Consider the following 25,252-nt stretch of genomic DNA (forward strand, 5'->3'; position numbering starts at 1 on the left):
GATATTATATTTTTCGAATACGACACGAAAAATGTAGTTTTATGATGTACCTAATGAGTACTTATCAATAATAAAGTAGGTACGTAGTGGTAAATGTGTAATATTGTATAGACGTCATGTAGGTATATTATTCTAATTCAGATTTCCAAAAACTTCAGTTCTTCATAAATTATTATGAATTGGTGCAGTCGAGAGGAAGTGCCTGGTTCCATTCTTACGCTTTTAGACTTGTGGGAGGCTACGTAGTTCCGCTGAAAGAGTTCACAAAACCATCGATATAGTAAATTTTATGAATCTGCTTCAGGTGCGATTAATACTTGTGCTTTTTATATATACTTTTTTAAAGTATTCCATCAGCATCTTGATAAAACTTATTTTCGGAAATTTCGAAAATCAAATTCATTTTTTTTTCATTGAATGCTGAAGATGGACGCTGACGTTTCCTTCGAGGATATGTAGGTAGGTATCGAAAAACAGCGCTTGCCCAGCAAATTCCTTCGTTTCTCCCTTTACACCTCGACTGTGTATGAAAGCATAAAATGTCTATATTACGATCGAATAAATATAAAATTCCTTGTCGGCAGGCATTCAAAATTAATACTTTACTACACGGACAACGAAGCTATGGCACGCGTGCCGTTAGTGACACGCAAACATTTCATTTTGAAGAAAAAAAATCTAGTACTTACTATTTTTTATAGGTAGGTATTTGATTGAGATTGCCTGTCATATTGATTTGCATAACCCCATAATTAGAAGACCTTTCTCGTTTCGAATATATAATTATAATACTTAGCTTTCAACATATAAGGTGAATTGAGTGATAGTTACGAAACGCTTTTTCGTAAACATGACCTCAAACTGGCGTAAACATAATTATTTATAATTGTACGAGCATATCAACGTCTTCCTCTATACTAATATGTATTACTAAATTATGATAATGGCTGAAAATACAGAAGATTTAACAACATTTATAAAATGTTTGTTTGATAATCAAATCTGCGTGACAAGGTTTGCCATTTTGAAAAGCCACACGATAAAAAAGTATTTTTAGTAAAAACGTACTAACTCTAAAATAATTTTATATATTTTTTTATCATACTATTAATAATGTACTTACAAGCGACGTTTAATATTCTATAGTGTAGACTGAAGAATATATAAATAAGTTATTTGTTATTGTCGTTTAGAACTGACTGCATTTAGCAAGCTTCTTACTGTATTATGATATTATACACAGAAGAAGTTTACTTACGTTTATCATCACTTGAAATTATTAATAAACACAAAACCATCATATTACATGAACTCCAAGGTCTCAAGATTCAGTTTTTAAAGAATTCAATAAATATGCTCCAACAAGTGAACACGACAGCCACGTCAGTATAGGCACTCTATAGAATAATGATTGGTCAACCATATACAGCAAAGGGAGGGGCAGGAAAGGTAGGACCACTCGTTGTCGATAAGTTTCCGAATGCCTTGGCTTGTACTTGAGTCGGCTTTGAATGCTCCTAAGAATATCGAAGTGCAAGGCCAGATGAGCGCGCGGGTAGAGGCGCGTGAAACTCAAACGTATAACCAGGTATGTCATTCTCAAAAAAAGACACCTTCTGTCTATAATATACCTACGGTTATACGCTCTACCGCTGTGTTCTAACACTAACGGCGGTCATCTTGTGATTTGTTTTGTTTTTCTACATTAAAGTGGGTGAATGTGGAATATATTTTTTTTTATTACTGTCATCAACTAAAATACGTTTAACTAAAATATTATTTGAAGTAGGTACTTATTTAAAAAAAATCTTCTTTAGTCAATAAAAGTAGTTAAGAGAAAATATTACATGCCGTGGGTTACCCAGTTTTTTATAACAGAGATATTATATTCACCCTTCCTGAGCTAGTCGAGAGCAGGGCTTGTCAACTTGGTTCCGGTGCAGAGCCTGTTCAGTCACCGCTCTAAGTCCAGGACCCGGGGAACCGTAATCTTTCTGGCGGGCTCTCCTTTTTCGGATCAGAAAATCTCTATTAAAAAAGCACTATTTACCCTTACCTTTGTGTACATAATGCATAATTTATTTATGTTCCACAATCAATAGTTTCACCAAATATTTCTTTTAAATACATATTTTTTTAGTTACCCCAAAAAATCAATATTCTGTCATTGATCCAGTTTATAGATCCTTCAATGGCACCTATGCGGATTCAATGATAGATATTAAAAAATAATAAATCTTTCATCCAAAGTGATAATATTTAATGATCGTGTTATGTTATGAATATAGATGAAAATACGATAATAAAGTTAAAGTTTGAAAATATAAGTGAACGTACCAAGCAGCTTCCTACCTGACTTGCCTATTCTTCGGGACAACCGGATTCTGGCGTCCAGGAAGTTCGCTAAATACCATCCAAATAGTGTTCTTTTATACAGGAGAACTACATGATGGTTAAATGACATGGAATGTTGATAGAACATTGTCGAGCGACATGGATTCATAGAGGTGTTTAAATATGTTGTCTAGGAACATGAACGAACTGAGGAGCGGATATGATCAAAGAAAGAATAAGAAAGTTACAAAATGTATTTGTTTAAGAGATCACTAATATAAAACAAAGAAAAATATATTAATAACATGAACTTACAATATTAAAAATATATGATTGGGCCAAATATGGTAGGCGTCGTTCCTTATTTCCCCACCTACCTCACACCCTTATGTATTATTGTCACAAGACCAGGCAACCAGCAATTACAGGTCATGAGACGACCGTGATTGAGTATAACATTCAGTTACCTCGAGTAACATCAATAAAGCGGTCGTGTGCGGGATGGTTATAGCTAAGCTGTCGTTAACCACAGAGTGACTCAAAACGTATATGTTTGACATTCGTTGCGCTAATTCCAATACGGTTTGTCTGGTGATGTCGGAATGACATTCTGAACCGTCCGTTTACCAGTGTGAGTGCGTGAGCCCTGGAACCGGCTCCAGCGCGCGCCAGCCCTCTTAACATAAAAAGGCCAATGTATGGCATCCTGGTTTAACCTCCCTCCCTAGATCCGTGATCTACGAACTCTCACCTTAAAATTACAGTGCACTGCTAAAAGCGCCACCAATATACTAAGTATTGTAATACTTAATTTCCAGTATATTATGTGCATATTTAAAAATATATTATTACGGAAAGTAGGTGTACCAAATAAAGATGAAGATGATGTTTATGCGCAAAAGTAGGTAATTTGTCAACATTGTTGAAACTATAATCAGACGTATAAAATACGATTAGCCTTTCGTATTTACGTAAATAATTAAATTTGTTTTGACCATGTCCGATCCTAATAGAATCATATTTATGGGCCTTCACAGAGTAGAGGTTTTTATTTTGTATTAGAGGTTCACAAAGAACATATTTTGTTTTTACGAGAAATGGATGTCAGCCACTTGCTCAACCTATTAGGTCCATACCCTGACACTCACAAATTTAAAAACAATATGTGTACCTGCCAGACCCAGGATTCGAACCTGGGACCCACGGTATAAGAACTCTCTCGAGCCACCGAAGAATCCAGCCACTCTACACTGCAGTGGCTATGGCAGCCACTGAATTCATATCGCACCATTGCAACTAAACCGCCACATGTGCGAAATTATGTGATTTGAATTAATTATTACGTTTACCGTTTCATCACGGAACATTTAATTACTATTTAATTACCACGTTTAAATAGCATGTTTATTATATCTAATGGCCACCAAATGAGGATACAACAGCTGTGGTGTCAGCGCTGTAAGGATTAATAGTATATCATTCATAGTAGGGGAAATGTGTTCAAAGTGGCATAGTGGGGAAAATAAACTTTTGCTCTACTGGCGAAATGGTGCAGTGATGCAACTAGCTCAGGAACAATGCATGACCCTTCTTTTAAATATTCAGCCATATTGAGAAGATCATACAGTGGAAAGATTTGTGAACCAAACGAATATTTTTGCAGCTTGTCGACAAAAGGTAATATTACATGTATTTTATATTATTAAATGTATATATATATAAACCAGCTTAAGTAGCCGTGATTAGTGTTCATGTGCGATGTAAATTTATCATACTTACTGAAGTGAAAACTGCATTTTTTTAACGAATTTATTTTGGATAATAATTCGAACATTTGATTTGGGATAAAATGGCATACATTATGGTAGGCTAAAACGGCATATTATGTGATTTATGATTTTATTGTTTTTGAAAGATTATGTTCCGAAATTACCTACGTAAAACTCTGTAAGAGACATGGAATACAATGGAAATGAATCTGGCAGTTTTAGCTGTGAAAATGAAAAGGAAGCAAACAACTTTAAGAAGGCATTTTTTAAATAGAAATAAAACAATAAAAATGGAGATAAACATCTTGGATGATTTATGACTACTTTTCCAGTGGAAATTGAATGTCAAAATATGAAATTTTTATTTGATTATATATTTTTTTTCTATTTTTGCCAAATATTTATGTCGTATGCCATTTTGTACACCCGGAGGGGTGAAATGATTTTTAACTACACGTTTTTACTTCTTTTTTTTAAAGTGGTTTTACTTTATTCATGCTCCATTTTTATAATAAATTATACGTTTTGATATTCTTTTTTTCGTTAAACTAAACACTATGCCATTTTGTACACCATTCTCCTATATGTACCGAAAATTTCATATCTATAAGTCAAAAGATCGTTCAATTTCTAAATATATTTTGAAAACACAGTACAAAAATGTGAAAGGTAAAACCAATTTTGCGTTAGGTGGTTTAATTGAAAAGGTGCGGTTTCATTACGTTCGTCCAATTAATAATAATATAATAATAAACACATGTTGGTCTACGAATACAATACTATTATTATTATTACGTATTATTATTATGACGGTGAATCATAAAGGAATTACTAGCCGCAATAAAAATGTTCTTTGGTCATGCAGAAATTGGAAATGCAGCAATACCAAACCATTTATTTTATACAATGCGTATAGAATACGTTGTTTAATAATTATATTATATCTAATAGCTTTTTCGCGGGTACCTATAACTAATATAGATACATACAAATACCAACTAATATATAACTAAAGTAATACTATAACTAACTAAAATATACTAAACATTAATTTATTTAGATTTAGAATATTTTTTATAGCTACTAATCCGAAATGCCACACTATACCACTTACCGTGATTAAATTAGTTATAAGACCTTAAGTAGATAAAATGCAGGCTAACGTTCATTTCTAAAAGAACACACGCCCGTTCTATTCATTCATGTATTAAGGTATTACAGGAGCGAAGGGTGAAGGTAGGCTGTTAAGATCCGCCATAAATAGTGCACATTAAACTTTTTTAGTCATACGTATTTGTTTTTATTGAACAATTTACAGATATTATTGGTTAGATTTTTAAAATCAATTAAACCCTGCCTAAACCAAACCATACTAATTTTGGTATATTTTGGGCGATACGTCAAAATTGTGCATACCTTTTCATTCATACTTATTTGTTTTAGTTGGATTAAGAATAAATATCATTACACATTTTGTTGGTTGTTTTTTTTTTAATTCATTAAGCCTTGTCTTAACCAAACTATAAAAGATTTTAAAAAATATTAAAAGTTATGTATGGTTTAATTGCATAATTTTAGATATTTTATAGATAGGTATTTTTTTAGGTCCATTTACCTGGAACACCCAATGTTAAAACTCCAACTTTTTTTGCGTGCATTTGTTTGTGCATCGTTAGTGCACGTTTGTGCACGATTTTTTTTCGTTTGTGCACCTATAATAACCGAAAAATTCCAATTTCAAATTGGGTGTTCCAGCTAAACGTTGGGTCACCCAATGTTGAAATTTCAATTTTTTTCGAGTGCATTCGTTTGTGCATCGTTAGTGCACGTTTGTGCACGCGTTTTTTTCGTTTGTGCACGCACATTAAGGGGGTTATTCGCATTTCAATTTGGGTGACCCAGCTAAATGCTGGATACTTGTGTCATTAAACATGTGTTTTTCCTTAAATTTAAATTGTAAACACTTGTGCGTTGGTAGTGAACGTTAGTGCACGATTTTGTTTTTCTTTTTCACCTATATTCAGCGCGCTATTAAATTTTAAAGTTTGTATGCAAAACCTGACTGGGTAGGTTAAAAAAAATATTTTGTAGTTAAATCTCTTGTAGCATAGCTAGTGCGCAATTCTGCATACTTTCTTATTTTTTTTCTCATATAGTGCGAGAGTTATTCTATATGAAATATTTAATGAACGTTAAGTAGAACCACCCAACAAACTATTTTAACTTTTTATTAAATCATCAATTTGTCTATTATTGGCTTACGTTTGTGCACGTGCTTTTTTTGTTTTATCGATTATATCGTGAGAGATATTATTTTTTAAAATTTAGTGACTTGATACTTGAACCATTAAATTTGCCTAAAATTTTTTTTGTTTAGTGCATCCGATTAAATTTATTAATGTTAACTTTTAGCAGGATTTTTAAAATTTTTATCTCTTATATTAAGCTAGTAATTAGATTTTGAGTGGCCGTCAAGTTTTAAAACCAAACATTTTTCTTCCACATTTTTTAAATGCACACCATTGAGTAATTTATTTACATGATTTTTCATGAAGTTTTTATTGTTTTTCCATTTAAATTACGCGAAAAATTCGCATTTTTCCATTTTCACTAAGTAACCCGTCAAAATGTTCCGAACAAAAACAACCGCATCCGTTTGGAACATCCAGTCAAAAGAGTCTCCTCAAAATAGCCAAAAGGCTCACTAAATATGTCGGTTTATAATAGACTACCTCAAAATTGACAATTTGATTACACAAAAGTGTCAAAATTACAAAATCATTCAATTTTCTTAACATTTATCTATTTATTTTTGATTTTGAATGGATCAATGTCAGTTTCATAAGGAAAAATGCAGTAAATTATATAATTATACTTACCTACTGTTTTTTAAAATGATCTGTAATAAAAATAAATACCGTTAAGTTATTAGAATACAATTAGGTATGCATACTTTTGAAAAATGCAATATGTTTTTATGCAACGATATGTTCTTCAAAAGATAATATTGGAATGACATTTATATTTTTTTTATATAAAGGGGTTAACTTGCAGGCACTTAACTCTTCGTAATAATATTTGCATCTTCTTTATCTCTGTTTCTCCAGGTGGTGCAACGTATGCTTGTAGTTCTGGTAGGTGTTATGTTAGGAGAGAAGTGTTAGTCACTTCATATTATGCTATTCAGAATCGATATCAAATAAAGTTTTGTAGGTTCTTTAAAAAATTATTGCCTCTGACGACTTCGACAATTGTTTCACGCAAATGGTTTTCTTTTGAATGTGTGTGTTTATTAGTTCTTAAACAACGTACCTACTTACATATCTGTTAACATTTATATTTAAACTTATCACGATTATGAGTTTTTAAATGACATATTTGTTTAGGTACTACTTTCAAAATAAAATTCATCACACGCAAATGGTTTTTCTCCTGTTTCGTTTTATGAGCGTTAAGATAATTTTGTGCCGAGCCTCCGTATAAGTAGTCAATTTATTTAAAAGGTTTGTCACCATTTTATATCTTTACATATGCTTGAAGATTACTCCGTCGCGAGCATCCAAATGAACATACATTGCATTTATAAGATTTTTCACGAGTTTGTTCTATACAATATGTACATATTCATTTCATGTCTTTTAAGACAACAAAGTCGTACGCATTTATATGAATATATATCGAATTTTAAAGGTTTTTCACCAGAATTTGTCATTTGCAAGTTTTTAAGATGACTAAGTTGCGAGCATCTATATGAACATACATTGCATTTATAAGGTTTTTCACCATCCACCAAAAATGGCCGCGCGGCTTAAGCGTTGGCATATTGCGTCAAGGGTCCCTAGTTCTAATCCTCGGTCCGGCAAGTACGCATATTATTCGCAAAAATCTATATGAACAAACATTGTATTTATTAGATTTTTCATCGGAATGTGTCATTTTGTGTCTTTTAAAACTTTAATTTGCGAGCATCTATATGAACATAAACCGCATTCATTAGTGTGTTCACCAGTATTGTCATTCCACATGACTTTTTTGTCATCTTATATATTTATAAACTAGCGAGCATCTATATGTACACTGATCACATTTAGGTTCTTCGTCACAATGTGTTATTTCATGTTTTTTATACGAGTATTGCTGGCACCATTCATTCTGCTCTGCGAGAAGCGGAAGGTCGAGACGGCTTAAAAGTCTTGGTCGCTCAAAGGATGACAAAATTTAAAAGTGGTCAAGATCCTCAGCCATGAGTATACAACCAAGAAGAGAGGAGAAAACAACTAATTTGCGAGCATCTATAAGAACATTCATCGCATTTATAACGTTTTTCATTAGAATATGCCTTTGTTTTGTCTTCTAAAATATTAATTCGCGAGCATCTATATGTACACAAATCGCATTAATGAGGCTGTCCACCGTTATGTTTCATTTTATAGATTTTAATGTTTCTAGGTTGCGAGCATCTTTATAAACAATAATTGGATTTACAATGTTTTTCAACACTATTAATTATCACTTTTGTATTTTTAAACTACTATGTTGCGAGCAGCTATTTGTGCACTGATTAAATTTAGGTTCTACGAAAGAATTTGTCATATCATGTCTTTTACGATTACTGCGGCCACCATTTATTCTGCTTTGCGAGAAACTGAAGATCGAGAAGGCTTGAAAGTCTTAGTCGCTCAAAGGATAACAAAATTTAACAGTGGTCAAGATCCTCAGCCATGAGTATACAACCAAGAAAGGAATCGAAGACAACTAATTTGCGAGCATCTATATGAACTTTCATCGCATTTATAAGGTTTTTATCAGTATTGCCATTTCATATGTTTTAAGCTCATTAGGTATTTTTAAATTACATATTTGATTATATTGGAAATCACATTCATCACACGCAAATGCTTTTTCTCCTGAATGTGTAAGTTCATAAGTTCTTTCATTAAATAAGTTCATGTTTTTTGAATATGTTTCTGATAATTCTTCCATATACCTTCTGTTGAAAATAATGTAATTTCTATGCCATTTTACCATAATATTTACAAACTTATTTCGGAAGTCCTATATTATTTTAGCTCAACTATTGAAAAATAATAAAAATGTTAGGTAATAGTATTACAAAGATTTTACCACTGAGTTTCATTAGTTAGATTCTTATCTAAATTAAAACTGTAAACATCTTTACAGTCTTCTGATGTTGGTAAATCGGATGAACTTGATATTTTTATATAGCAAACGTATATAAGTATAGACATCTTATCCGTGGTAAACTCAAAATACCTAAACTATCAACTTACCAACTTTTGGCAGCATCGTATCGAATACGTTGTTTAAGAACTCATAAACTTACACATTCAGGAGAAAAACCAGTTGCGTGTAATGAGTGATGACTTTGAAATGTAATCAAATATGTCATTTAAAAAACCTAGTAGTCTTAAAACATGTGGAATGACAATACTGGTGAACACACTAACGAATGCGATTTATGTTCATATAGATGCTCGAAAATTAAAGTTTTAAAAGACACAAAATGACACATTCCCATGAAAAATCTAATAAATGCAATGTATGTTCATATAGATTTTCGCGAATAATATGCGTACTTGCCGGACCGAGGATTGGAACTAGGGACCCTTGACGCAATATGCCAACGCTTAAGCCGCGCGGCCATTTTTGGTGGATGGTGAAAAACCTTATAAATGCAATGTATGTTCATATAGATGCTCGCAACTAAGTCATCTTAAAAACTAACAAATGACAAATTCTGGTGAAAAACCTTTAAAATTCGATGTATATTCATATAAATGCGTACGACTTTGTTGTCTTAAATGAATATGTACATATTATATAGAATATACTCGTGAAAAATCTTATAAATGCAATGTATGTTCATTTGGACTCTCGCGACGGAGTAATCTTCAAAAATATGTAAAGATACAAAATGGTGAAAAACCTATTAAATAAATAAATTGACAACTTATACGGAGGCTCGGCACAAAATTATCTTAACGCTCATAAAACGAAACAGGAGAAAAACCATTTGCGTGTGATGAATTTTATTTTGAAAGTAGTACCTAAACAAATATGTCATTTAAAAACTCATAATCGTGATAAGTTTAAATATAAATGTTAACAGATATGTAAGTAGGTACGTTGTTTAAGAACTAATAAACACACACATTCAAAAGAAAACCATTTGCGTGAAACAATTGTCGAAGTCGTCAGAGGCAATAATTTTTTAAAGAACCTACAAAACTTTATTTGATATCGATTCTGAATAGCATAATATGAAGTGACTAACACTTCTCTCCTAACATAACACCTACCAGAACTACAAGCATACGTTGCACCACCTGGAGAAACAGAGATAAAGAAGATGCAAATATTATTACGAAGAGTTAAGTGCCTGCAAGTTAACCCCTTTATATAAAAAAAATATAAATGTCATTCCAATATTATCTTTTGAAGAACATATCGTTGCATAAAAACATATTGCATTTTTCAAAAGTATGCATACCTAATTGTATTCTAATAACTTAACGGTATTTATTTTTATTACAGATCATTTTAAAAAACAGTAGGTAAGTATAATTATATAATTTACTGCATTTTCCTTATGAAACTGACATTGATCCATTCAAAATCAAAAATAAATAGATAAATGTTAAGAAAATTGAATGATTTTGTAATTTTGACACTTTTGTGTAATCAAATTGTCAATTTTGAGGTAGTCTATTATAAACCGACATATTTAGTGAGCCTTTTGGCTATTTTGAGGAGACTCTTTTGACTGGATGTTCCAAACGGATGCGGTTGTTTTTGTTCGGAACATTTTGACGGGTTACTTAGTGAAAATGGAAAAATGCGAATTTTTCGCGTAATTTAAATGGAAAAACAATAAAAACTTCATGAAAAATCATGTAAATAAATTACTCAATGGTGTGCATTTAAAAAATGTGGAAGAAAAATGTTTGGTTTTAAAACTTGACGGCCACTCAAAATCTAATTACTAGCTTAATATAAGAGATAAAAATTTTAAAAATCCTGCTAAAAGTTAACATTAATAAATTTAATCGGATGCACTAAACAAAAAAAATTTTAGGCAAATTTAATGGTTCAAGTATCAAGTCACTAAATTTTAAAAAATAATATCTCTCACGATATAATCGATAAAACAAAAAAAGCACGTGCACAAACGTAAGCCAAGAATAGACAAATTGATGACCTAATAAAAAGTTAAAAAGTTTGTTGGGTGATTCTACTTAACGTTCATCAAATATTTCATATCGAATAACTGACGCACTATATGAGAAAAAAAATAAAAAATTATGCAGAATTGCGCACTAGCTATGCAACAAGATATTTTACTACAAAATATTTTTTTAAACCCACCCAGTCAGGTTTTGCATACAAACTTTAAAATTAAATAGCGCGCTGAATATACGTGAAAAAGCAAAACAAAATCGTGCACTAACGTTCACTACCAACGCACAAGTGTTTACAATTTAAATTTAAGGAAAAACACATGTTTAGTGACACAAGTATCCAGCATTTAGCTGGGTCACCCAAATTGAAATGCGAATAACCCCCTTAATGTGCGTGCACAAACGAAAAAAACGCGTGCACAAACGATGCACAAACGAATGCACTCGAAAAAAGTTGAAATTTCAACATTGGGTGACCCAACGTTTAGCTGGAACACCCAATTTGAAATTGGAATTTTTCGGTTATTATAGGTGCACAAACGAAAAAAAATCGTGCACAAACGTGCACTAACGATGCACAAACAAATGCACGCAAAAAAAGTTGGAGTTTTAACATTGGGTGTTCCAGGTAAATGGACCTTATTTTTTTACTATTATCTATTATGGCTTGGTTTCGCATGGTTTAATTGAATTAAAAAAACGAAACAACAGCATCTGTAAATTGTGGTGTTATTTCAATGAAAAAAATACTAATACCTGATTAAGTTTGAGGTATTATTATTCGATTTAAATATATATAACGTGGAAAGACACATGCTTCATGACATGCAACGGCAGGTACCTTCCTACATATTTCATTCAAAAAACACTTTTAGAAAATAAAAGGTTTATATTTTTTTACTTTTTCCACATTTTATTTCATAATTTTGATATACAAGCGCTTTTATCCTTGCGTAAATTTTCAATTGAATAACAGTAAAAATATAGGTACATATTATTGAATAAAAAAAAATTATAGAGAACGTCGGTTTCGATTGTTTACTTAAATTAATACTAACTTGTTGGTGATATTTGTACTTATTTATTAAATTACTTATTTATATACATTATGAGATTGCCTAATTTTATCATAGAAAAATTTGCTGTGTTTAAAAGTCACCTACCGTATTTAAAAAAAAAGGTTCCCTATCAATGACAAATTTTGTATTGTACATTGTAGTTATGAACGCTCGATAAATACAAACTTCATTATTCCCATCCTAACCAAATAATAAAAAAATATATTTCCTATCTATTAAATATTCAAAGTTGTGTACCTATAATTTAATCGCATAATTTTAGAGTATTTTTTACTAGTAGCTATTGTTTTCGCAGATTTCATCGAATTTAAAAAAAAAACTAAGTACAGCATCTGCAAATTGTAGTTTTTTTTTTAAATGAAAACAGAATAATATTTAATACGATTTAATAACAATAAACAATAATTCAAAATTTACAATAACCGAGTGTTAAATTATTTTCTTGAACCCATAAAAACACATTAGTGAGTACACAATAAAATTTAATTATTGGACTTTTTATTATTGGATTATTTTGAGGTATCGTTATAATCATTATGCTTTGCCTAATCAAATAATTAAAAATATTATCATATCTATAAAATAACCAAAATTATGTACCTACCTATAATTTAATCACATAATTTTAGATATTTTAGATGCCTATTAATATTAATTATGTGTCAATGATAAATTAAAATTTACAAAATAAATAGTAGCGCCGAGGAGTTCAATGAAGACAATAGGTAATTAGACCTCGCTTCAGCAATAAAAATAATTACACGACAAAGTATGGCAAATACATTTAGAGAAAAACTTGTTAGTATTTATTTCTTTACATACCTACTTAAGAAGGTATTTTGAAGATGCTCGGCCAAACTGATCTATTTGATTATAAACTATTGTCAATAATGAATTTCATCAAATCGATCGAAAATTTCTCACCAACACCATCTGTAAATTGTCTTTTTTATTGAAAACAGAATAATATAAATATTTATTTTCAAAATCTGGATCAGTATTAAACACTGTTTTCATATATGCATTTTATTTTGAAGAAATTCTTATTTAGCTAAAAAACATGCCTATTAATATTAACTAGCTGAGCCAGCTGGCTCTCGCCAGTCTGTCTCGCTAGGTCTTGCAGACAACTTTTCCTCATGCTGACATGGTGTTTATATAATATTTTAATATAATTTTAAAGTATATATAGATGGCGAAATAGTTTTCCCTTCGGGATGGATTTTTATTCACGTCAGACAGTTTGACATTTCGCTGATTTGTCAGTTTTACGATTTGCATGTCGTCACTGCCAATACAAATTTGGAGTTATATGCGTAGTCTATTCTGGAGTCAGGCCTTCACAATATCACCTGACACCACTTCAGGCTGCTAGGCCTAGCAGAACAGCTGGCAATCGCCGATTGCTACCAATGACATTTTAATTTTAATACAATATATGTGTAGGTATGTGCATTTAAATATGATAAATAATTATACATCTCATTCATTCGAATATAAAGCAATATTATGTGATTATCATTAAAAGCGATCGAATATATCCAAATATTAATCTCTTTCGGGTCCCATTTACATAATAGAAAAAGGTAAGTAGCATTATCTATAAAAAATAAATGCTTGCAGCCATAGAATAATATTTAAAAATCAAATCTTTAATTCAAAATTAACCATAACTAATATAGTTTCCCTGTGCGAGACATTTATATCGAGACAAATGTTGATAAATAAGAAAGCAATACATATCATATCTGAGAAGAATAGACCAATTTTGATAATAATAGGAATTTATAAAACCTAAAAATGTGGAATCAGCTTAAAGAGGCCTTCATCCAGCAGTGGGTTGATGACGATAATAACGATATAAATAGGTAGGTATATAAGATCATAAATTTAAAAAAATATAGCAGTTTATATGACTAAGAAGAGTAGAATTAGGTTGCGATAACCTTCATCCAGCAGTGGATTGATCTTGGTTGATGATGATAATGACGATATTATGAATGAGTAAATATAATATCAGCAATTTTGATAAATATAACAATTCATATGATCGACAGAAATACAAACAACTTAGAAAGACCTTCATTCACCAGTGGATGGATTCAGGCTCATGATGGTAAAGGCAATATAAATAGATATAATATCACCGATTTTGATAAATACAGCAATTCAAATGACATAAAGGAGTATAATCAGGCATGAGAGGCCTTTATCCAGCAGTGGATTGGTTCAGGTCGATGTTGATAAGGATGATAGAAATAGGTATAATACACAAATTCGTTAAACTGATAGTAGTAGAATCACGTTTCGGAACCCTTCATCTAGCAGTGGAGTGATGATGATGATGATGATGAAATTGAAGACTGTCAAGAATACAATCAACGTAGAGAGGCCGTCATCCAGCAGTGGAGTTATTAAGGCTCGCGATAATAATGGCATTATATAGATAGGTATAAAGTATAATAATACTGATTTCGATAAATATAATATTTCATGTGTAAGTAAGGAGTAGAATAAGGCTGAGGAGGCCTTCTTCCAGCAGTGGATAGGTCCAGATTGATGATGATAAGGTTGGTAAAAATAGGTTGCTATTATACAATATCACAATTTTTGTTAACTATTACAATTCGTATTAATTTATTTCATTGTTTGCAATGGCAACTTAATATGACTATATTGTAATCTATGGAAATTAGTAGCCTAGGTAATTATTCAATAAAAAAGTGTTCGTGAACAGCCACAAAAAAGTATTTAAAAAAAATGCTAATAGAAATGTCACATTTTTTCGATTAATTCTGCAAATTCTAAATTTGAATTCTGAGATGTAAAATGAATTTGTTTTTCGAAAGAAAACAAATGACAATCTAAGTCTATTAGTTAGACAGATAAAAAGCAGTGACATGGTTTTAGATTATATTTTCGTAGTAATTAGTGAGGAAATATGTATTTATTTTGTGTTAAAACTCAAGAATACGCCAATGTGCTGCTTACAGATTTGAATAGTTTTGCGGAATATTAATTCAGATTTCTGAAATATCGGTTACATAGAAAGAATTAAGCTACAATATAATTAATTTGCGGTAGACGGACGGCAAGATGCGAAAATGTATGGTGACAGATATAAAACGCGATTTAAAAATGATTTTATCTGTGATTGTGTCGAGTTTTATCAGATTGTGCCGGATTCAAATGGAAGTGGATTCGAGACTTCAAAAATTGAAATGAATTCCTTTAATAATTAACAAAGTGTATTTAAATAAAAAAAGTTGACGTATTTTCCAAAATCTCTTAGGATAATAATATATAGGAGATTATGTGTCAATGATAAATTCAATTTTACAACGTCACATGCTATCACGGGAAGCTGTCGCTACAGGAAAAAAAATGTGAATGTCGTTTTTATAGTAACTTTAAATCAGTGTTCGCCAAACGGTCGCTCGTGAGCTACCGGCTGCATTTTCGGTAGCTCACGTAGGATATTTTGTCATATTTATAAATTTGCCTTTAATTATTTTGAAATGAAATATTTATCGAACTGACTCACAGATGATAGAAACAGACCCACCAGATGTACATCTTGATAATTGCATTCGGACGGGAGAGACATCCCAATGAGTATTGTTTTCAAGCAAATTGACATTTTCCTCTGACTAGTGATAGACAAAACATCGAGAGCGTCGACAGCTTCAAGTAACTGGGGGTACACAACACGGGAGATGGCATTTTGAAAAATTTAGAAGAGGACAATTACATTCATATGGCTAGTCAACAGAATGTGTCAATTTATGCTTTTTCAAATATTTTGTCATAGAAAATTTACTTGAGCAAACATCGCATTGACATGGTTTTTCAGCAGTAGGTATGTGTCTTTTTATGCTTTTTTAAATAGTTGAGACGCGAAAATTTCTTCGAGCATACTTCGCATTGATGCGGTTTTTCACTAGTATGAGTGAGTTTATGCTTTTTTAGATACCTGAGATGCGAAAATTTAGATACGCAAACATCGCATTGATATGGTTTTTCACTAGTATGAGAAAGTTTATGCATTCTTAAATTGGTGGGATGCAAAAATTTTGTTAAGCAAACATCGCATTGATACGGCTTTTCACCAGTATGTATCATTTTATGCGTGTTTAGAGCGCCCAGCTGCGAAAATTTCTTAGAACAAACATCGCATAGATATGGTTTTTCACCGGTATGTGTCCTTTTATGAACTTTTAGAGACTTGAGCTCCAAAAATTTTGATGAGCATTCTTCACATTGATATGGTTTTTCACCAGTGTGTGTCATTTTATGCTTTTTTAGATGGTTGAGCCGCAAAAATTTCTTTGAGCACACTTCGCAATGATATGGTCTTTCACCAGTATGTGTCATTTTATGCGTTTTTAGTTGGTCGATCCTCCAAAATTTGGATAAGCAAACGTCGCAAGTAAATGGTTTGTCACCAGTGTGTTTCATTTTATGTATTTTCAGAGACCTGAGTAAGACAAATTTAGAACAGCAAGCATCACACTCATATGGCTTGTTATCAGTATGTATCACATAATGCGTTAAAGTATGTCTCTTTTTATGTTTTGTTAAATAGCTCATTTTAGAAAATTTTGATGAACACAGGTCACATTCATATGGTTTCTCTCCGGTGTGAGTATTTTGGTGTGCTTTTAAATAGCTACGCAGGGAGAATTTTGATAAGCACAGTTTGCATTGATATGGTTTTTCAACAGTATGTGTCATTTTATGCTTTCTTAGAGTGCCGGGCAGTGAAAATTTTGTTGAACATATATCGCATTGATATGGTTTTTCATTAGTATGTCTCTTTTTATGTTTTGTTAAATAGTCCATGCTAGAAAATTTTGATGAACAGAGGTCACATTGATGCGGTTTTTCTCCAGTGTGAGTATTTTGATGCGTTTTTAATAAGCTACGCTGGGAGAATTTTGATGAACACAGTTTGCATTGAAATGGTTTTTCACCAGTATGTGTCATTTTATGCACTTTAAGAGTGTTCGGATGTGAAAATTTTGTTGAACATATATCGCATTGATATGGTCTTTCACCAGTATGCCTCCTTTTATGAGCTTTTAGACGACTGGCACCAGAGGATTTAAAAGAGCACACATCACATTGATATGGTTTTTCACCGGTATGTGTCATTTTATGCATTTTTAATTTGCATAACGATGAAAATGATTTTGAGCATACATCGCATTGATGTTGTTTTTTAGCAGTACGTGCACTGTTATTTGTTTTGTGATCTAAGATTGATTTCATACAGAAAACAATGTGTTCTTTTAGCGAACTCAAAGATTCGAATATAGAGTAACATACACTACAAACAAAATTACGAGGATAACATATCACTTTACTCAGTTTAATCTGAACCACCTTCGGCAAATACGTGGACTGTATTTCTTGTTTAATGTTTCGTTCATCTATAGTTATCTTGGGATGCTGTGTTTTCTCAACTTGGAATGCAGATTTGGAATCGACTGTGAGATTACGCCCTTTCATAGTTCTGTCGAAAATCACGATGGGCAAGGGACTCTCACACTTAATGTGGCGCTGAGTAGAAGTCTAAAAAACAATACATTTTGTTTTATTCTATCCAATTGCGTAAAATAATGATAAATAATTCAGTATATTATGTGTTGTCTGGAGATAAGAAATATGAAAGTATTTGATTCGAAAAGAAAAATACATATCGAAACCAAACCACAAAAATCATAATATAAGTCTTATCGGTGTGATCGGTAAATCATTCCACGTGACACAATACTGCATGCATCCACGATGGACGTTTTGGTCTGATTCTTGTTACAGCATTGCATGAGAGTATCGACATAAATTACCATTACTGCGACAACTAATATCGAACATACATAATTTAAAATAATAATTAAACATTTATAAATAATAAATATAAATAAAAATATAACCAACAGATTTTTTTTTTGAAAAAGTAAGTCAGCCGGTAGGAAGTGTTTTCAAAATTATGTATGTTCAATAATTAGAATGTTACATTTTTAAATATTGTGAATAATCCGTGTAATAAAAGAAATGATAAAAATTATTAGCAAGTTCAAGTAAGTTACAACAGAACATTTTGGAGTGGTCCTTGACATCGGTAAGTAATGAAAAAGTATCTACATTGATTTAAAATACTAACGCTGATCGCCTTCGGAGATCGGAGAGCGCTTCAGAGAATATTAAGGGCTAATAGCCAAAAACTTTCGCAATTAACGAGGAAGTATGGCAGCTGTAGCATAGTGAACTATGCGCACGGGCGCAAAACCCAAGATATGCAGGTTCGTTACCAAAACATTTCTATAGGTTGCATTATATTTTCCGAGAAGTATTTTCAAAATTATGCATGTTCAATAATAAAATTAGAATGGTAGATTCGTAAATCTTGTAAATTTTTCGTTGAACAAAAAAAATAGTTATTAAACGAATATCAATTCTTAATAATGATCCGATAATAAGTATTGATTGGTACTCTATGATAACATTTTCATGGTTACGTGTTAAAACTGTGAACTAACATGCTCCTCCCATTTTTAAGCGCACTTCCATTATAAACTAACAACCTCCTCCCATAAGTCGAAAACCAACAGCGCCTTCCGTCACGTAGATATTGTCACCAAGAAGATATTGTCGTACTATAGATACTTTCGTTTAAAACGTTGTAATGGAAACCTTTGTGTGGTTTTGTTTCTGCGCTTTTTATTATGTTGTCAGTCAGTCATGAAATGCGTCAATTACATTGAGATACTTTACGAGCTGTTTGCTGGCGAATTTAAAAGCGGCGATTCAGCTACTGCAATTATGATGATGACACAGAAAACTTTCCATTCGCTGAGAAGCCAACAAGCTAGCGACTAATTTGACAAATCGTAGTTCGTTTTTACCGGGAGGTCGCTACCATGCTCTACTGCGCAAAGGCAGTAGACCCAAACGCCAGCTTGTAGCGTGTAAAGTTGACCGGCTTTCAACTTTTCTCTGTAGATTATTTACTATCTGCTTGTTAGCTTGTTCAATGATGACACTGGTATACTTTACAGGCAGATTGTAAACTCGCCAACAAGCAGCTCGTAAAGTAGCTCAATGTCATTGACGCTTTACGGTCCAAATCAGTGGAGGGATTAATAATATTAATCACAGCTCTCTAACAACTTGTAGGTACATACTGTCTGTGGCTCAATGTTAAAATGTCCAATCTCCACTGATCATCAAGTGAAGAGCACATGGAATAAAATGGCATGCAAGACGATATACAAACGAACCTGATCTATCGTCGTGTGTTGCCCATATGAGCATCCGGGTTTCGAATCGTCATAAATGTCCGGGCGCATTTGGTTTTCAACAAACATCTCATTGTTACCTCCACCTTCATTGTCAGTCTCGGATTTTATATTACTTTTAGTTGCAGGGTTCTAAAAATAAATAATAATATTATGTAACAATATAGCGATCTTCCGCAACAGATTTACTCCACTGATGGACTAAGGCCTCCCCAATCGTCTATTACCGCTCAAATAAATCAAATTGATTTCAAATAATTAATAATAAGTTTTTAACATTTATTTTTATTTACAAAAATATATTATACTTATAAAACATAATAAGGGATGAAATAATAAATAAAAAAATAAATACTATTCTAATAGTAACAGCCAAGGCGCAATCCGTTCTGGAGGGCCGGACATAAAATACTATCCTACTAAATTTAACATAATACTGAAGCTGCTAAATAAGTTATTTCTGATAATAAAAAACAAATTGATATGCATACTGTATACTTACCAATAATTATTTAAATAATTCCCTATGCTTATTTAAATACTTCAATAGAGATTATTTTTATACCTAGCAATAATCATTTTTACTTGCTGTTTTTAACAAAATACTAAATACTAAATACTAGATATTAAAATATCTGTGTAATACAATATGGCAATATGAAAATAATTCTAATAGAAGTAAAGGTCAAACAAGAGACCACTAAATTAAAATCAAATATAAAATATGCAAACGTTATTAATGGTATTAACATGTAGTAAAAAATAAACAAAATTGGATGGAACAAACAAACAACAAACTCTGTATTGTATATAATACTAATTCCTAAACCTTCGGTGTGCGCACAACAACTGATCATCGCAATCGGATGAATGGTATAGGATGCGAATAGAAGTAGATTATGATTTTCTTGTTTGGAAAACTTTGTGGACATGCGCACGACAACTTACCAAAGTTTCATTGCGATCGGATGAATGGTATAGGAACGCATACGATTAGAAGAAGAAAAAGATGGTTGTACTAATTCAGAAACCGTCACAGGTGTGCGCACAACAACTGACAAAAGTTTAATCGCAATCGGATGTACGGTATAGGAACAGATACGAATAGCAGAAGAAGAAGATGGTTGTAATAATTCAGAAATATTCGTGGGCATGCGCATGATAACTCACCAAAGTTTCATTGCAATCCGATGATCGGTATAGGAACGCATACGAATAGAAGAAGATGTTTGTAATAATTCAGAAACCTTCGCAGCGTGTGCACAACAACTGGTCAACATTTCATCGCAATCGGATGCATGGTATAAGCACGCATACGAATAGAAGAAAAACAAAATAGTTGTATCAATTCAGAAACCTTTGCGGGCATGAGGACAACACTTGATCAAAATTTCATTGCAATCAGATGAATGGTATACGGATGCATACGCATAGAAGAAGAAGAAGAAGATGGTTGTACTAATTCAGAAACCTTCGCGGGCGTGCGCACAACAACTGGTCAAAATTTCATCGCAATCAGATGAATGGTATAAGCACTCATACGAATAGAAGAAGATAGAATAGAAGAAGAAGATGGTTGTACTAATTCAGAAAGTACTAGTTATAATGGGAGAGGACGTTATTGTGATTGTGAATTACAACTAAGGTCTTTGCATTCGACTCTAGAAAGGAAATAGGATGGATGTAATCCACACAAATTAAATTTTACAGATGACACAAAAACGGTTTTTGTTGTGGTTTTCGGTCAAAGTTAAAATACAAAATATACATAAACGTGAAGTGCATGATAATCAATAATTTGTTTTCGTTATTCTTAATCTGATGTTAATTATTGAGTTAATTAAAGAAAACCCAACAAAAATGTTCGTTCTTCCCACTTCACTTCCATCTTTTTTTTTAAATGCCTTCTAAGTTTAGATAATCAACCAGCTTTTTCAACTTACGTCATTTGGACACAACCGGTTTTTATTCGTGGCCAATGTTACTATAAAATAAAACCATTTTTAAAAAACTGAGGGTTACGTCATGTTTCCTCACTACAGTCGAATTTAATAACAATTGGGAAACACAAAACTAAAAAGAAGCGGGTTGCCGTCTGGCTGAGCTTCAACAATGTTTAATTTTCGAGCGTGTAGAGATAATGTAGGATGAAAATTTAAACACGTGTTATGTTAGGTTAGGAATTATCCCATTTTACTTATCGCGTTGCTGAATATAATACGGAGTCAAAACAAAGATAGGTACCTACCTAATTTTAATAAATATTGAGCAAATTCTAAATAAGGTATAATTTCACGAGGCATCATTGTATCTAACGGTCTGAAGACCGTAAAATAAGTTCTGAAAAACTAACCTCAAACATAAAGATGGCATCGACAACAATCTCTTGCTTCAACGGGTAAGGGCTGGCTTCCGGGCTGTTCGATGTTTTGATCGCTAGATCAGACCAACTCTGACCTTCCTCGCCTGATTCACTATCTTTCGGTTCGCGTTTTACCTCCATTATATGTGATTAGTTTCACTATGTACCGACGTTGCAGATAAAATGATAAGTGACGTCACCTACGTTTTCTGATTGGCATTGAACGTATATTATTATCTATGGCCATTGTCAATAATTCTGCACAGTATTGCCCGCCAGACGTCAAAATGTTTGTTATTTTTCATATTGTAAAGCAGCAGGTTGAAATAGGGACATGATTTGTGTTTAAAAGTAAAAAGTGTGTATGCTAATTATAGACATTAATTATTTTAATATATTTATATTTTAAATTAACTATTTCTTTTATTCAAACGAATAATTCACAAGATTTAAGAATATATCATTCTGATTATTGAACATTATATTATTTAGAAAAACACTAACTGAGAGAGTATATCACAACCAATAGAAAAAACTTTTTTGAAAAAAGTTAGCCAACCGGTCGGGAATCGAACCCGGCATCTCCAACGGGTAAACGCCCCAAACTAGTCGCATTCAGCCATTATGCTATGGAAGACATACTAATGACGACAAATATTTAAGCTATTGGCTATTAAATACCTACCACTCAGCGCTCTTCGAAATCATGTTACTTCGGCAATCGATTTTTGTTTATTAAATCAAAGTAGGTAGTTATTTTACTATTACAACGATTACTAACCGACGTCTAGGAATTTCTCCAATATTTTTTTAAGCAACTTCTTGTACTTGCTAATAATTTTTTGGTTGGCTTACTTTTTTCAAAAAAGTTTTTTCTATTGGTTGTGATATACTCTCTCAGTTAGTGTTTTTCTAAATAATATAATGTTCAATAATCAGAATGATATATTCTTAAATCTTGTGAATTATTCGTTTGAATAAAAGAAATAGGTTGTGATATACTCTCTCAGTTAGTGTTTTTCTAAATAATATAATTTATATTTTATTTCACAGTGAGATATTATATTTTTCGAATACGACACGAAAAATGTCGTTTTATGAAGTACCTATTGAGTACTTATTAATAATTAAGTAAGTACCTAGTGGTAATTGTGTAATATTGTATAGACGTCATGTAGGTATATTATTCTAATTCAGATTTCCAAAAAATTCAGTTCTTCATAAATTATTATTATTATGAATTGGTGCAGACGAGAATAAGTGCCTGGTTCCATCCTTACGCTTTTAGACTTGTGGGAGGCTACGTTGTTCCGCTGAAAGAGTTCACAAAACCATGAATATAGTAAATTTTATGAATCTGCTTCAGGTGCGATTAATACTTGTGCTTTTTATATATACTTTTTTAAAAGTATTCCATCAGCAACTTGATAAAACTTATTTTCGGAAATTTGGAAAATCAAATTCATTTTATTTTCAGTCAATGCCAAAGATGGACGTTGACGTTTCCTTCGAGGATATGCATTCAGAAACAGCGCTCGCCCAGCGAATTCCTTCGTTTCTCCCTTTACACCTCGACTGTGTATGAAAGCATAAAATGTCTATATTACTATCAAATAAATATAAAATTCTTCGTCGGCAGGCATTAAAAATTAATACTTTACTAGACGCATAACGAAGCTATGGCACGCGAACATTTTCATTTTGAAGCATTTTTGAGTACTTACTATTTTATATAGTAGGTAGGTACTTACTTACTTATATTTAAAAAATATTTGTTTTTTATTTGATTGAGATTGTCTGACATATTGATTTGAAAACAAAACCAAATAATTATAAGACCTTTCTCGTTTCGAATATTAAATTATAATACTTAGCTTTCAACATTAAGGTGAATTGAGTGATAGTTACGAAACGCTTTTTCGTAAACATGACCTTAAACTGGCGTAAACATATTTATTTATAATTGTTCGAGCATATCAACGTCTTCCTCTCTACTAATATGTATTACTAATTATGATAATGGCTGAAAATACAAAAGATTTAACAACATTTATAAAATGTTTGTTTGATAATCAAATCTGCGTGACAAGGTTTGCCATTTGGAAAATCCACACGTTAAAAAAGTATTTTTAGTAAAAACGTACTAACTCTAAAATAATTTTATATATTTTTTTATCATACTATTAATAATGTACTTACAAGCGACGTTTAATATTCTAAAGTGTAGACTGAAGAGTATATATATAAGTTATTTGTTATTGTCGTTTAGAACTGACTGCATTTAGCAAGCTTCTTACTGTATTATGATATTATACACAGAAGAAGTTTACTTACGTTTATCATCACTTGAAATTATTAATAAACACAAAACCATCATATCACATAAACTCCAAGATCTCAAGATTCACCTTTTAACGAATTCAATAAACATGCTCCAACAAGTGAACACGACAGCCACGTCAGTATAGGCACTCTATAGAATAATGATTGGTCAACCATATACAGCAAAGGGAGGGGCAGGAAAGGTAGGACCACTCGTTGTCGATAATTTTCCGAATGCCTTGGCTTGTACTTGAGTCGGCTTTGAATGCTCCTTAGAATATCGAAGTGCAAGGCCAGATGAGCGCGCGGGTAGCGGTGCGTGAAACTCAAACGTATAACCGTGTATGTAATTCCCAAAAAAGACACACCTGTCTATAATATACCTACGGTTATACGCTCTACCGCTCTGTTCTAACACTAACGGCGGCCATCTTGTGATTTGTTTTGTTTTTCTACATTAAAGTGGGTGAATGTGGAATTTATTTTTTGGTATTACCTACTGTAATCAACTAAAATATGTTTAATTAAAATGTTTGAAGTACTTATTTAAAGAAAAATCTTCTTTAGTCAATAAAAGTAGTTAAGAAAAAATATTACATGCCGTGGGTTACCCCGTTTTTTGACTTCAGCCCTCAATCAGGTAGGGAGATATTATTCTCTAGCGTCCTGAGGTACACATATGTGGACGTATTTTAAATATTTTTTACTACTGATTTGAATGGATACTTGAACCGCATTTGAATACAATGGTATCGATAGTATATTTTTCTACCACTAGATCAAAACACTAGCCCATGTAGTTTAACAATAAATTGTTATTTTGACTTTGAAGTGATGGATATTCGCAGAAGACAAAAATGGCGGCTAAAAAGTCTACTCTGACAAG

At 32.1% G+C, this 25,252-nt stretch overlaps 1 protein-coding gene across 1 annotated transcript; it reads right to left on the bottom strand.

Moving 5' to 3' along the window:
* Positions 1-16,082: 16,082 nt before the first annotated feature.
* On the bottom strand, positions 16,083-22,276 carry LOC147076364 (uncharacterized). Its single transcript, XM_085940241.1, has 3 exons — positions 22,036-22,276; positions 19,665-19,814; positions 16,083-17,955 (listed from the first exon to the last, which is right to left on the bottom strand). The coding sequence occupies exons 1-3, from the start codon at positions 22,183-22,185 to the stop codon at positions 16,231-16,233; spliced, it is 2,025 nt and encodes a 674-aa protein (XP_085796367.1). The 5' UTR covers positions 22,186-22,276; the 3' UTR covers positions 16,083-16,230.
* Between the last annotated feature and the right edge of the window lie 2,976 nt (positions 22,277-25,252).

Source organism: Rhyacophila brunnea, unplaced genomic scaffold (genome assembly GCF_057557595.1).
Source record: "Rhyacophila brunnea isolate RB1 unplaced genomic scaffold, BYU_Rbru_1.0 scaffold_13, whole genome shotgun sequence".
NCBI lineage: Eukaryota > Metazoa > Arthropoda > Insecta > Trichoptera > Rhyacophilidae > Rhyacophila > Rhyacophila brunnea.

Coding starts and splice junctions, on each gene's coding strand:
- LOC147076364 (XM_085940241.1), bottom strand. CDS start 22,185: ATGGAGGTAAAACGCGAACCGAAAGATAGTGAATCAGGCGAGGAAGGT. Junction 19,815..22,035: donor ATGCCATCTTTATGTTTGAG/GTTAGTTTTTCA, acceptor ATTTATTTTTAG/AACCCTGCAACTAAAAGTAA. Junction 17,956..19,664: donor AACACACGACGATAGATCAG/GTTCGTTTGTAT, acceptor ATTGTTTTTTAG/ACTTCTACTCAGCGCCACAT.